The sequence below is a fragment of the Manihot esculenta genome, chromosome 15 (genome assembly GCF_001659605.2).
Source record: "Manihot esculenta cultivar AM560-2 chromosome 15, M.esculenta_v8, whole genome shotgun sequence".
Classification (NCBI taxonomy): Eukaryota; Viridiplantae; Streptophyta; class Magnoliopsida; order Malpighiales; family Euphorbiaceae; genus Manihot; species Manihot esculenta.
The window spans coordinates 6,508,770-6,521,624 of NC_035175.2; the positions used below are offsets into that span (position 1 = coordinate 6,508,770).

General features: G+C 32.6%; 1 protein-coding gene across 1 annotated transcript; it reads right to left on the reverse strand.

Moving 5' to 3' along the window:
• Positions 1 to 5,536: 5,536 nt before the first annotated feature.
• On the reverse strand, positions 5,537 to 7,374 carry LOC110601051 (NAC transcription factor 56). The gene is made up of 3 exons (XM_021738045.2): positions 7,082 to 7,374; positions 6,651 to 6,958; positions 5,537 to 6,553 (listed from the first exon to the last, which is right to left on the reverse strand). Exons 1-3 carry the CDS (start codon positions 7,263 to 7,265, stop codon positions 6,005 to 6,007), a joined length of 1,041 nt encoding a protein of 346 aa, XP_021593737.1. The 5' UTR covers positions 7,266 to 7,374; the 3' UTR covers positions 5,537 to 6,004.
• Positions 7,375 to 12,855: the final 5,481 nt, after the last annotated feature.

Here is a 12,855-nt window from a genome sequence, read left to right on the forward strand (position 1 = left end):
CACTTTTAACTCTCAGCAGCGTGAGCAAAAACTCTCAAGACATAACAAGCAATGGACCTTAGCAGAAGCCCCAAAATGATAGCTTAATCATTACTTCCGATCTTTAGTTGAATATCTCTGAGAAATCAGTATAAAGACCAAATACCACGTTGAAGAATACATTTAAAAAAATAAATAAAAAAAATTCAATACCTTTGGCAGCGCCAGGGGAAAGGATGATAGCGACCACAAGTAGAGGTAGCCGAGGAAAATTAATAATGGAAGTTCAACGGGCGGAGAAAGTTATGGTAGGCAATATTTCAACCACAAGCATCCTTTCTGCACCAAATATTAGGCGATCCTTCACTATTCTCTCAATAATTCACCATTATTTCGATAATTTCTATCTCGTTCACATGATAATAGATATGCCTGAACTTGGCCATTTTCCAACTGATTTTCTGCACATTACCCCCATAATAAGACCAAATATCTCCATTATTAATAAGTGTGAAATAATTTTAGTTAACAAAATATATTCACGAATTACTCGTAAAACTATGAAAAAAAAGTTCTTAGATGTTAACAAGCCAAGTAAATGTATAGGCAGACCTAAAGAGAGGCCAAAGGGCGATACTCTCCGCTCCGCTTCGCTCCTTTGAAATTTTTTAAAATAACTTGTGTTTATTTATATAAATTTACATAATTTTTACACAAACAACCATTCTTTTCAAATTTTCTAGCAAAGCCAACTAATACTCCACTTTTTTTTTTTTATTTAACGTTGCCAAAATTCAAGAATTTTACTATTTTCTTGTCTCTATTTCAAGAATTTTCCTCGTTATTATTACATACCATTTTTTATTGTTTAAGAGGTGATTGATTTTTTTAATCTTTATTTTGTTGCAAATCTATTTAAGAGAATTGATAGAAAATATTGATAAGTTATTTGCATTTTTTAAAAAATTAAATTTAAAAAATAAATTCCATGTCTAGTGATTATATTATTTAAAATTAGAAAAGTAAGTTTTAATCATAAAAAATAGTATGAATTTTATGGATTTAGTAAATTTCAGTAGATTTAGTCTAAGAATCTAAAATATATAAAAGTGGTTACCTCTGATTTTTTATTAAATAATTCATTTAATTGTGTCTTAGATTTATAATAGATAAGTGAAGTTAAACTTTTTCGATTAAAAAATAAGCATTTTTTAAATCTAAAAATTATAGTAATTTAATTAGTTTATGCAAACATGAGCTTAATTAGTTTATTAAATAAACTTAAAATTTTGCAAAAAAAAAACTTAAAAATTACACTTTTTTTTTTACTTATTTAGAGAACAAATTGAACCAAAATGAACTTTTATCAACTTGGGCTCCAACGTTTATGAGCGGCTTACTCTGAAACTTTGTAATCATGGTTTCTATAATCAAATCTAAACCAATAAAATCCTTATAAGTTCTGGGATCACTCGCGAAGAAACGGGTTAAGAGAACAGAGGATGAATCTGCGGCCGTAAACGCGCAAAAGAGGCAGACTACACCATAGCAAGTACCGGCAAAATGCAGGTGCATCTTAGTGTCGAAAGGGGCATGGCCTGAAATCTTTATTGTCAAAACGCAAGCAGTATTTGTCGTCCATAAATCCATATGATCGATGCAAAAATAAATCGGTAATCCCTTGAGATGGGGGATTTGTTAAGATGGGTTGAGATGAAAATGAGATTTTTGATAAGAGCATGCAAAAAATAAATTGATTAATCCAGTTCAGATAAGTATTTCCCTTTGATTTGCAGTCAACATCTGTCATTGCTTCATCGGGCAAATTGTCCCACATCATCTCTTTGCTTGGTTGTGTTATAGTCTTCATGTCATCTACGGGGAGATAGCTACAGAAAAGCCACCATTTCCATTTCTATCATTACAAAACGGATTCGGCTGCTCGACAGAGCTCTCGTGGTATGCTGTTGGGCTGAAAAAACAGTCCTAATGAATCCAAAAGATCTTCGCTGGAGATGCCCAAGCCCAACTCATACCGACCAAGCCGCATCAATCTGTAAGCCGAATATCCAAATCCTTTTATTTTTGTAGCCATGATTATCCTCAAACTGTGGCTGTGGGTCATGGAAATGGCAAAATCTTCAATTATGAGCTTAGTGATTGCCAACTTGTCCATAACAAATGCCAACAACTGGGGGTTATGGGGGCAATGTAGTTCTGACTTGTCACTAGTCAAAATGGTCCAATGGTGCCTTTATAACTGGAAAACATCTAGCACCATCTGTCAATTTGTGAGAATAAGCCAAAATTTAGATGCTAAGAATCCTCCTTTAACTGCTCTCCCAAGTTCAATTATAGGGTGTGAAGATTGTATGAAATATCAGTTGGCTTGCATGTGTTCATCAATGAAAACCCTCTAACTTTTGGTAGTTCTGTTCATGATAATGAAGGCCCTCCTATCAGCCCCCATGCTTGAACATCTACCACATGACAAGGATCATCTCTACAAGATAAAGGCTAAGACAATGTATGCACATTCAATTGGAGCCCACTTCCAATTAACATTGAACATCATGCACACAATAGGCATGAAAGCAATGCCAGCAATTAATTTTTGTTGGTTCTCTAGGCAAACAAGCCAGATATTAAATTGATAATCCTCGGCTGCAATTATCTTCCATATCTACAAATCAATCGGGTCAAATTCAATTTACAATGTCATAGTGATTAATTAACGCAGCACTTTTTTCTAAGTGATCAGGCATAAGATACTAAATATAAATTTTATTAGAGATGAGAATTTGGTTAGTTTGGTTTCAAACTAAATTAAACTTATTAAATTTGGATAAGTTTAGTCACTTTAAAAATTAATTAGGTCAAAGAAGAAATACATCGATTGACGCATTACCTTATTTCAAATCACTATAAATTTAATATACTCCCTTCATATTTAAAATTAAATTAGAGTATAAAATATTCATGAGAGCACTAATATTGAACAAAAAACTTTAATATTATATTAAATTTAGATCAAATCTATATCATTTTAAAAATTAACTCAACAGGGAGAAATGCACAAAATATTTATAAGTGGCACATTACTTCAATCAGAAACCATCAAATATAAAAACACGAATGCGATCAAATCTAGGATAATTAAACACTATATTATTGAATATGTATTTATTGAATGTGTGGTACGCGATTCCGCAATACATGCAATATGTGACTTGAATTAGTTGATTCTCTCGTCTATATACTCGATTTGTGATAGTGGAAGAGGAGTGTGAAAGCTCTTGATTTTGTGTCAATTGAAGAAGGAGCAGAAACAAAGTAGAAGATCAGATAAGTGAATGGAGGGAGGGTCTGCGCTTCTTTGGTCGTGAGGGTTTGTAAAAAGATAGAGACAAAAAAGTGAAATGAGTTGGGGCACTTGAATGAATAAGAAGGGAGGTTATTTAATGTTGTAGAAGGGGGCTATGTTTTGATGTGTTATATATATATATATAGTTGGTTTGGATTTTTCTTTTAATTTTGGTTAATAATCAAATTGAATTAAAAATAAATATTTTTAAAAATAACTTAAATGAATTAAAAATAAAATGATGTTTCAATTTAATTTAATTTAGATTAATTTGATTTTAAAATTGGAAAACGACTCTTTTTATAATTCCAAAATTAAGCACTAATGATAAAAGAAAATTTGTAAAGCAGTTTTGTACGCTTTACTTAGAAAGGAACGCAATTAAAAGGGGTATTAATATGAGTGGTTTTAGGATAATGATTCCGTTTTGATAGTAGCGAGCAAAAGAGAGAAAAGCCATAAGTGAGGTAGCCTCTTCTTGTCAATTTGTGTGTGAGAACCTTACTGGGTCATAGTCGTCTTGGAATATACTTAGCTACGTCCTATCAATCATCAAATCCAAAGAAAATGACACCCTCCCCCTCAAATATCTTACTATTCTTTTGAAGCTAATATCAAAGATGCATACAATTTGTGGGTTAAATTACTTCTTTGTTTTTTTAAATTAAAAATCTATGTATTAATAAAACAAAAAAGAAGGAAAAAAAAAAAAAAAAAAAAAAAAGCTAAGAAGGATAGCTAAAACAATATGCATGGTGGGATAGCTCTTTCTCTGTATCTCTAGAAGCGCATACACATGAAAGCTCATGTGCACTTCTTTAACTTTGCATACACTAGAAGCTGGCGAAATCCCCACATAGGACACTATTCATGTGTATCTTCCAGGAAAACAGGTATATGTACTTATTCTTTTTTTTTTTACTGAGCAGATATATGTACTTACTCAATCAAAACAACAAAGTCTCAATCAATTGCTTATGAATATTTTTTGGAAAATTTTAATTTCCACATCTCTTAATCCCCAAGTCATATCTTGTTTGATATTTTGTATTAATTAACACTGATGAAAAAAACAGAAAAAAGGGGTCAGTAAACTTCATTTTCTTTCCAGAATTTAATTTCTTCGCTATCATTGTTTATGAGATCATCCATCTTTCTCTAGTGCCTCAAATATTTGTCATTTTCTGTTGCACTGCGACCTTGTAAACAGCAACATATACCCTTATGTATAGCATCTATTTTATCAAATGAATTAAGTAGAGATGACTTCGTTCACGCATGGCTAGAGGGTTCTTAGATGGGATGTGTAGTCTTCGATTTAAGACACGAATTAAAGAAAAGAAAATACTAATAAACTTCTCATTCATTAATGGTTTTAATTAAGAAGAAAAAAAATCAACAATTCAACTCCTAAGCATATCGGATGTATACATATGCGCAAGTGCACACAAATACATAATATCATGTGCATGAAAGAGTGAAAAGGAGAACAACATATGCCACAAATGAACAGAAATATAGCCCCTTCTCAATCATTTTGGGATTTGATTTGATCCTTGTTACCCATTTAAGAATAGGTCTCTTAGAATAATGCTAGTGCTGTTTCTTGTTACAATATTAAATTATTGGTTCCAATAATCGTATACTGATTAATATCACTTTGAAATTGCTATTCAAGTTGATAATAATTAGGACGTACTCCAATTTGGAAGACAACTAGCACAAAGATTCCATCTACCATTTTCCTATCTTTCATACTTGAAATAAAATTTTCAAGAAAATCTTACTATCATGCTTATATTGAATTTCAATATCAATTAATCCAGCAAACCTAATCAGTAAATCAAAATAAGTGCATTAATACTCACATTGCAGGTTATGATATCATGAATAACCCGAAAGAAAAACATAACCAATGGTCTAATAGATTTTTTTCCCCTTCTAGGATTTGTGCAATCACCTGATCAAACAAGAAAAAGAAAATGGAAGAAGAAAAAGGGAAGCTGCCAAATAATGCAAAGGAGCCAAACCATGATTTCTTTTCTTTAAATGCAATTATATTGATCGATCAAAAGCAACTCACTGCACTACTAGGTTAACAGTCAATGTGAACCATAGATGGACAACAACCCAATAATAATAATAATAATAATTTCTTAAAAATGATAACTAAAAACAAGAACTCTACAAGAATGTACCAAAATCAAAATGCTTCATTTATCGATTTTATTTTTCTACATGAAGACGATGATCTCAGTTTTTCCTTTTGCCTGCCTAACTATAACAACCATGTATATGTTACAAAACTATACATACATATAATAGAGAGGGAAAGACACACAGAGATAAAGAGAGAACCTTTATACATACATATATATGAACCTATATATCTGAGAGTATCGATGTCCTCACCTGAAATTGGCAACTAATGGTTACCCTGGATGATACTGGAGACCATTTGAATTACTCTCTAGCTAGCTCTCAGCACTAATAACCAAAATCTCAACAAGCCCAATCTGAAGCATATAAATTAAACTAGTCGTAACTGTACGTATGAACATGTCATAATGATAATTATAAGTCCATTCTACACGGAATACGCCAAATCAAGACACTTTATATGTGTGTATATATATATATATATATTATATGAATTAAGACTCAAGAATACCAATTCAGGCCTGAAAGCTGGTATGATGGCCTAAAAATCCCGTCTCCCGTAGATCCCAACATTGTCTGTTGGTGCAGTGGAGGTGTTTGTGGGAGCTGGCTAAGCAGAGAGGCTATGGAACTATTCCCATCAGTCCTCACAACACTTCCGTCTCCACTATCCCCCTGTAATCTCTTGCTTGATGAAGGTCCTGCCAGGTCGTCGTCGTCGTTCCAATACAGAGATGGGAGAGTTCTTTTGAGAGGAAGCATAGATAACTCAGCAGGTCTGGAGGTTGAAGAGGCGAACTGAGAGATAGAGTTAGTGTTGTTCATAGCATCGTTGCTTAACATTCCGTCGAACAAATTCTGTTCATTTTCAACCAATGCTCCATAGTTTGTGCCTTTTAGTAGCTGAAGTTTCGCATTCTGTTGGAGTCCGACTGAGATGGAATGTGGTATTGATCCAAGCATATCCTCCACATAATCGTCTTTATCATGATCCATCGATCGATGCGTGTTATTTTTCTTGTATATTCGACACAAAACCCAATCATCGAGCTGAAGAAATTTAAAAACAAAAATAAAAAATTGGTTTTCCAAGTATAAACACGTAATCATCGAGAACCACATGTGCAAAAAGTGGATAGTAATTTACCCTTAAGGAATTTTTCTTGTTACCCAAGTCACATCCTGGGGGCCTGTTACTGACTTTGTTATCTGCTAATCTGTATTCATGCATGATCCAATTGGTTTTGATCCCTTTTGGGGGCTTCCCTCCATAGAAAACAAGAGCTTTCTTGACGCCAACCTTTTGAGTACCACCACAAGTTAATACAGGCTTATCAGTTCCGGTGGCTTTCCAATACCCTGAAGTTGCTGCCCTGTTTGGCCTCACTCCGTTAGGGTACTTCCGGTCTCTAGGACTGAAAAAGTACCATTCCTGCTCGCCAAAGGTCGCCTTCGCTGAAAACCCACAACAACCCAATACTTATTAGGCCAACAACTCGACCTTAAGAGTATATTATTCACAGTTAAAAGCATCAAAACAATAACTTAATCATCGCCATCAATTTAGCAAGCACGCACCCGGTAATTCCCAGGGATCAAACTTGTAAAGATCAACTTCCGCGACGATTGGTACGGGAAGAGGAGCAGAGGCGGCCTTTTTCTTGAGGTAGTGAACCACAAGCTCTTCGTCGGTGGGATGGAATCTGAACCCCGGTGGAAGGTTGGGCTGTTGCGAGGCGGACGAGGAATCGGTGCTCTCCATTAATTAGTTATAGGACGGTCCTTAGAAGCGCTGAATTGGAGAGACTGATAAGTGAGATTTGGAGCGCTTTTGAGGGGTAGTTGATGAAATGCTAACCAAATTTATTTATTATCTCCTAAATGGGCAATATGGGCAAAGACTAAGAATCAGATATTAATACAAAAATAATACAGAATAACGACCAATCAGAAGCCGACATGTAATGGAGATAGGGTTAAATTAGTGGTTTTACTTAATTAACAGTGGTGTTCTGGCTAAAGTCAAGCCAAGGCTGAATAGGACATGCAATGGGTAGTGAACAGAGATAAGAGAGTACATATGGGGATGAAAATGACGCAAACTGGGAGAATGGACCGCTGATAAGGTGACACGTGGAATTCTGAAAATGTAGGAGAGCAGGAAACGTGTGAGGTGTGGGTGGGGACCACAGAGGAAGCAGAAGGCAACAAAAAGATAAAATGGAGAGCACAAGGATAAAAAGGTTTACGCATCCGATGTCACGCTTTTGTTATGCAAATCCTACCAGCACCATTGTAATAAGGTTGAAGGAGGGACCCCCACTCTTTTTCTACCTCTGTCTTTGTCTGCCTTAATCAAAAGCTTCTCTGTTTTTCTTTTTAGACTAAGAAGCTGATAGAATAAAATATTATTTTTATAATGACGAGGAGACTCAGATGACAAGAGGAATTTAAATATTATCAACCAACGTAAAATCGAAATCTGAGACACAAATCTACGGAGGGGGGAAGTGGGTTGTCTAGATTCGTGTGAAGAATATTATTACTCAATGGAAGAAAGAGGAATAACACATCGGAGGTGTCGTAGGTAGAATGGTGAAAGGCGAAGGTAGTGGGTTTGAGTTTGACCTTCAACTCACGCAGACACAGCCATGCATTGCACAGTAACACACAGCATCGAAACATGGTTGAGTTGTTGGGTATTCAATGTGGGAAGGGAACTAAGAATTTCATATGCTTTCAGTGGGTCCACTGCTGCTGGTACCATCATCGACCAGTGGGACCCATTACCTGTCAGTTCCTGTACTCCATTTATTAATATTTCATATCCCAATTTTCCTACAGTTCAACTTCCTTCCAGTCCTCTGTTTTAATGGTCCACGTGTAACGGTTTTACTCGTTTTAACTCTAGAGGTTAGGCCAGATTAAGTTAGTGTTAATTAAAGTAAATTGCATGGGCACAATCTATTGCATAGCTTCTTTTTTTCTCATTAGTAAAAGAGATAAGAGACCTAGTACTAGGACCATGACTTCTCCTCAGCTTCCAAATTGGATATCGTCAGTGGATTACTGCTGTACTTTTATCTTCTAATGCTGTATGCAAGGCTGACCATGTACATTTCCGTTTTAATCAAATATTTGTTTATTCTGATTTTATTTAATAACTAGTTTACAGAAAATTCTTTAATTCGATTCTTAATTATTACATTATTTTTTAGTCCTTTATGAAGAAAATAGCTGATTGTCCCTTCCAGTCTTTCACTCTTTTAACAGGTGCTTTGGGCTTTGGCTTCTACTCTTCATCTCTCTCTTTCAAATAAGAATATTAATTTAGTCTCCTTACTTAAGGGGACTATTTAGTTAATTATCAGAATATCCTTATTCAATTTAAAAAAAAAAAAGAAGAAAAATGTATGTTATTGTACATCGCAGACAGAGAACATGTCGCCCCGAGGTCAATCTTGCTTTACTATACAGATACCTTTTTTCTTGAGAAATGAGCAAAGCTTTTCAAATTAGGCACTTAAAAAAGGTATAATCTTTCTAAAATTGTGTTTTCTTGATAACCCATTAATTTCCCTCTTATGGCTTCTTTTCCATCGGAATTCATGAAGCCAATTGCAAAAGTCTAAGAGACAAAGGCCGAGGATTGTGGCCTAAGAAAGGCCTAATTGACTCTTGCTTTCAACAGATGATATTATATTTGTGAAACGTCGCAATTGCATGACCCTTTAACATGTGAAGCAGACCTCTTTAATTTGTTAGCAGCCATTGTTATTGTTATTGTCATACAGACGTGATCATCAGTTCGGCACCCTGCAACTAAAAACACCTCATCTCATCTGATATTTAGCTAGGGCTCTCAACCATGTGCGCAAAACCTTCTCGGCACATCGCCCTCTTCCTTTTCTCTTCACATCCATCATTTTCTCACAAATCAACATTATTTTTTGAAATAAACTTATTTTGAATCTTAGATTGATAAATAAGTAAAACAGAATATTAATATTGAAAAAGTAGATGCTAGTTTTGTCTGTTTTCTCAACAAGTAATTATGTTGAATGTAATAATTCATTGACATTGATACCCCACTTCCTTTAATATGATAATTTGGAAGTCTATGTTTATGATCATGAGATATCCATCTTTCCGAAGAGCATATACATGTGTAAACTATCAGTTCAATTGTCAAACTAGTTATCTACATATAATTAGGGTTTCAAGTTGATGATATGTTTCTTTTTTCTACAATAAGTATCAAGATTTTCCATGAAATAAATTTTATATAGAAATATAAAATAAAATAAAATAAAAAGACTCGGTTAGAATAAGAATAGACCTACAGTTTATAATAAGTAGACAAAAGAAGAAATGGCTGGTTTATTTTGATGGTTGCCAAATCCAGAAACTGCAGTAATCATTACAAAAAGTAATTTCTCTGCATTTAGAAAACAAAAATATAATATTAAGAAATCAAGAATTATGCCTTAACAAAGCCAAGCAAGGAGGTGTTGGTGCCATGTCTTTGCTTTACCTTAATGCAGAATATTATAGATTTTGGTTGCTTTCATAACAGCTCTAATTAATTTCCAGTTGCATTATTTATTTGTTTGTTTAACAGTGCTACTGCAGCTAGCTAAATATTTTAAGACTACCAAATGCTATATATAATTGCATACCAAATGCTCGATCATTTGTCTCTTCCCCGTCATCTCTTCTCACTACCATGTCTGAACACTGACTTTTATCTCAGCCTAGTTTGAGCCGTAATCCATCAATATGCATGGCCCCGTCCAAGTAATGGTTTTCTAGATATGTACGTTATTTACCCTTTTGATTTTTATTTTTTAATAATTGATTTTAACTAAAGTTCAAATTTCAAATATCTCAAAAACAAGCTCATAAACCTTTAAGTTATCACCCTAATGCTTGACAGAAACAAAATCCAAAACAGATTTGGAATTTGGAATCAGTTTCAACCAACACTTAACGGTATCCTCAATTCTAAACTTAATCCACACGAAATTATACTTTCCCAACCTTACTGAAGAGCATTTAGTCATTGAAGGCTTTTCATGAGCTAAATATATACAGCTGCTAAATTAATCTTTAAGGCTTATAAAATAAAATAACTAAACGTGTGGGGAAATTAAAATACAGACAAATCTAACTATCCGATATCTTTAATAAATTGTAGTCAAATCCAAACTAACAAATAAAATTTTATTGGGATAGATCTAAGTCAAATGTTTATGACTAACACCCTTCTATTTTTTAACTCAATTTTCTCCAAATTTGCACTTATATTATTCACTTTCTATTTTCTTATTATAATCATTTCTTGGAATAAAATCCAAATCTTTAAAGAAAAAAAATGATGCAACTGTACGTGCAAGGATTAAACCATTGACTACGAGTATAAGGTAGGATTTTTTATTAGTTCAAAATAAATCAAATCAATTGTGAATTAACGTTAATTCACGCATTTAATAAAAGATAATTTATAAGTATATTTCTTATTAAAAGGAATAAGAAATATCAAATTGTTATGACACAATTTTCAGCAATCTGTAAATTTGCAAAGTCCAAACAACGTGTTTGAAAGCTCTTGAAAAAGATTAAGGCAGGCCCAATATCTGTCCCATGATAAGATTTAGATTGGGCTTTTTCAATATAGCACAATCAAATATAAATCTAATTAGGCCTATGGAAAAGTAAATCAAACTCGGACTCCTTAGCTATTGATTTTTAACTTGTCAAAAGAAAAAAAAAAGAGAAAAAGAGAATATATATCCTACTTAAATTGGTGAGTGAATTATTGTAATCCTAAAAAAGTAGGTAAAAGGGAATGATTCCATGGAAAATGAAAATGGGGAGATCATTGTGATGAACATGGCAAAATGCAAAGTCTTTTCACTTGAGTGTTGTCCTCCAAGCTACTCAAAATTAAAAGAAAAAGGTGATTATGGTAGGCTCCTATCACTCCAAAGCCTCATTAATTGCATGCACATGCCTACATTGCATGTGGAAAACAAGTTTCCATGGAATTATATGGAAGTAGAAAGTGACAATGAAAAGAATTTGCAATGACCTTTGTTGCTTGATTTATAATCACAGTGTGACCTTCTTCCTCAATTGGGATTTCAAACTATTTTCTATTCATTAATTTGATTGAATATAATTTCCAAAAAAAAAAACAAAGGAAAGTGGGTGAAGGAACTTTTTTTCTTTCCTTTTCTCAAACTCTAAATTGAGAAAAAGTCATCTTCATATTGATTTCAGATTCAAATAGTATTAAAAATATCATTGTACGAACACAGCATTATTGATTTCTAATATATTATTTTTGTAAAGTTTATAATTATATTGCATTATTTAAAGGTCAAATAAAATAAATTTCACTCCATGATTTTCATCAAATATTTTAGGATCATGTGAAAAATGAAAAGTTTTTTAAACGCTTTATCCTATTCATTCTCTTTGAATGTGGGACAAAAAATATAAGGACCACATTTCCATGATTGAAGACATTACGGCCAAGTTCGAGCATGAGTTTGCGACGAGATCTTGAATTTTTTTTTTTTTTTTAATGATAAATTGTAAAGTTAAAATTAAAAAAAGAAAAGAAAAAAAATTGTGCTTACCGAATTGAATAAAGATAATAATGCATCTATAGAAAAGGTTGACACGTGCAAGTAAAGAATTCAAAATTGAAAAATGAAAAAGGGAAAGAGAAAATACACAGTCAATGCTTATCTTGGAAGATTGAAGCGTACATTTTCTTGGGTGACTATTAGCCTAGATTAATCGTGAAAATTAAATTATTTAAATTTAAACTTTATTTATATTAATAATATTTAAATTTATTTTAAATTTAATTAAAAATTAATTTAAAATTATTTGAATATGTCTTAATCTAATTATTATTATTCGAATAAAATTTAAATTCGTTTAATTTTATATATTTTAATTAATAATTTATATAAAAAATATTTTTTATTAATAATTTTCATTTAAAAATTTTAATATTTTTAAAGAATATTTAAATTTAAATTTTTAAATAAAAATATATAAAAAAAATTATAAATATTATTATAAAATATATTTTTTATATTAAATTAATTATTTATATAAATGGATTCGGATAATGGATGAGTATTATTTTTAAAATTTAAATCTATTCCAAATTTAATTATAACTATTTAAATTTATTCTATTAGATTCGGTCAGATCAAATATTTTCTCTGTTGCAAATCCCTAGTGACTATTCGTAGGGATATATTGGAGAATCTCATCGCTCCCAGCAATCTTGTACTTATCGCTTAATGCTCCTAGCTTTTGGTTATAACCAT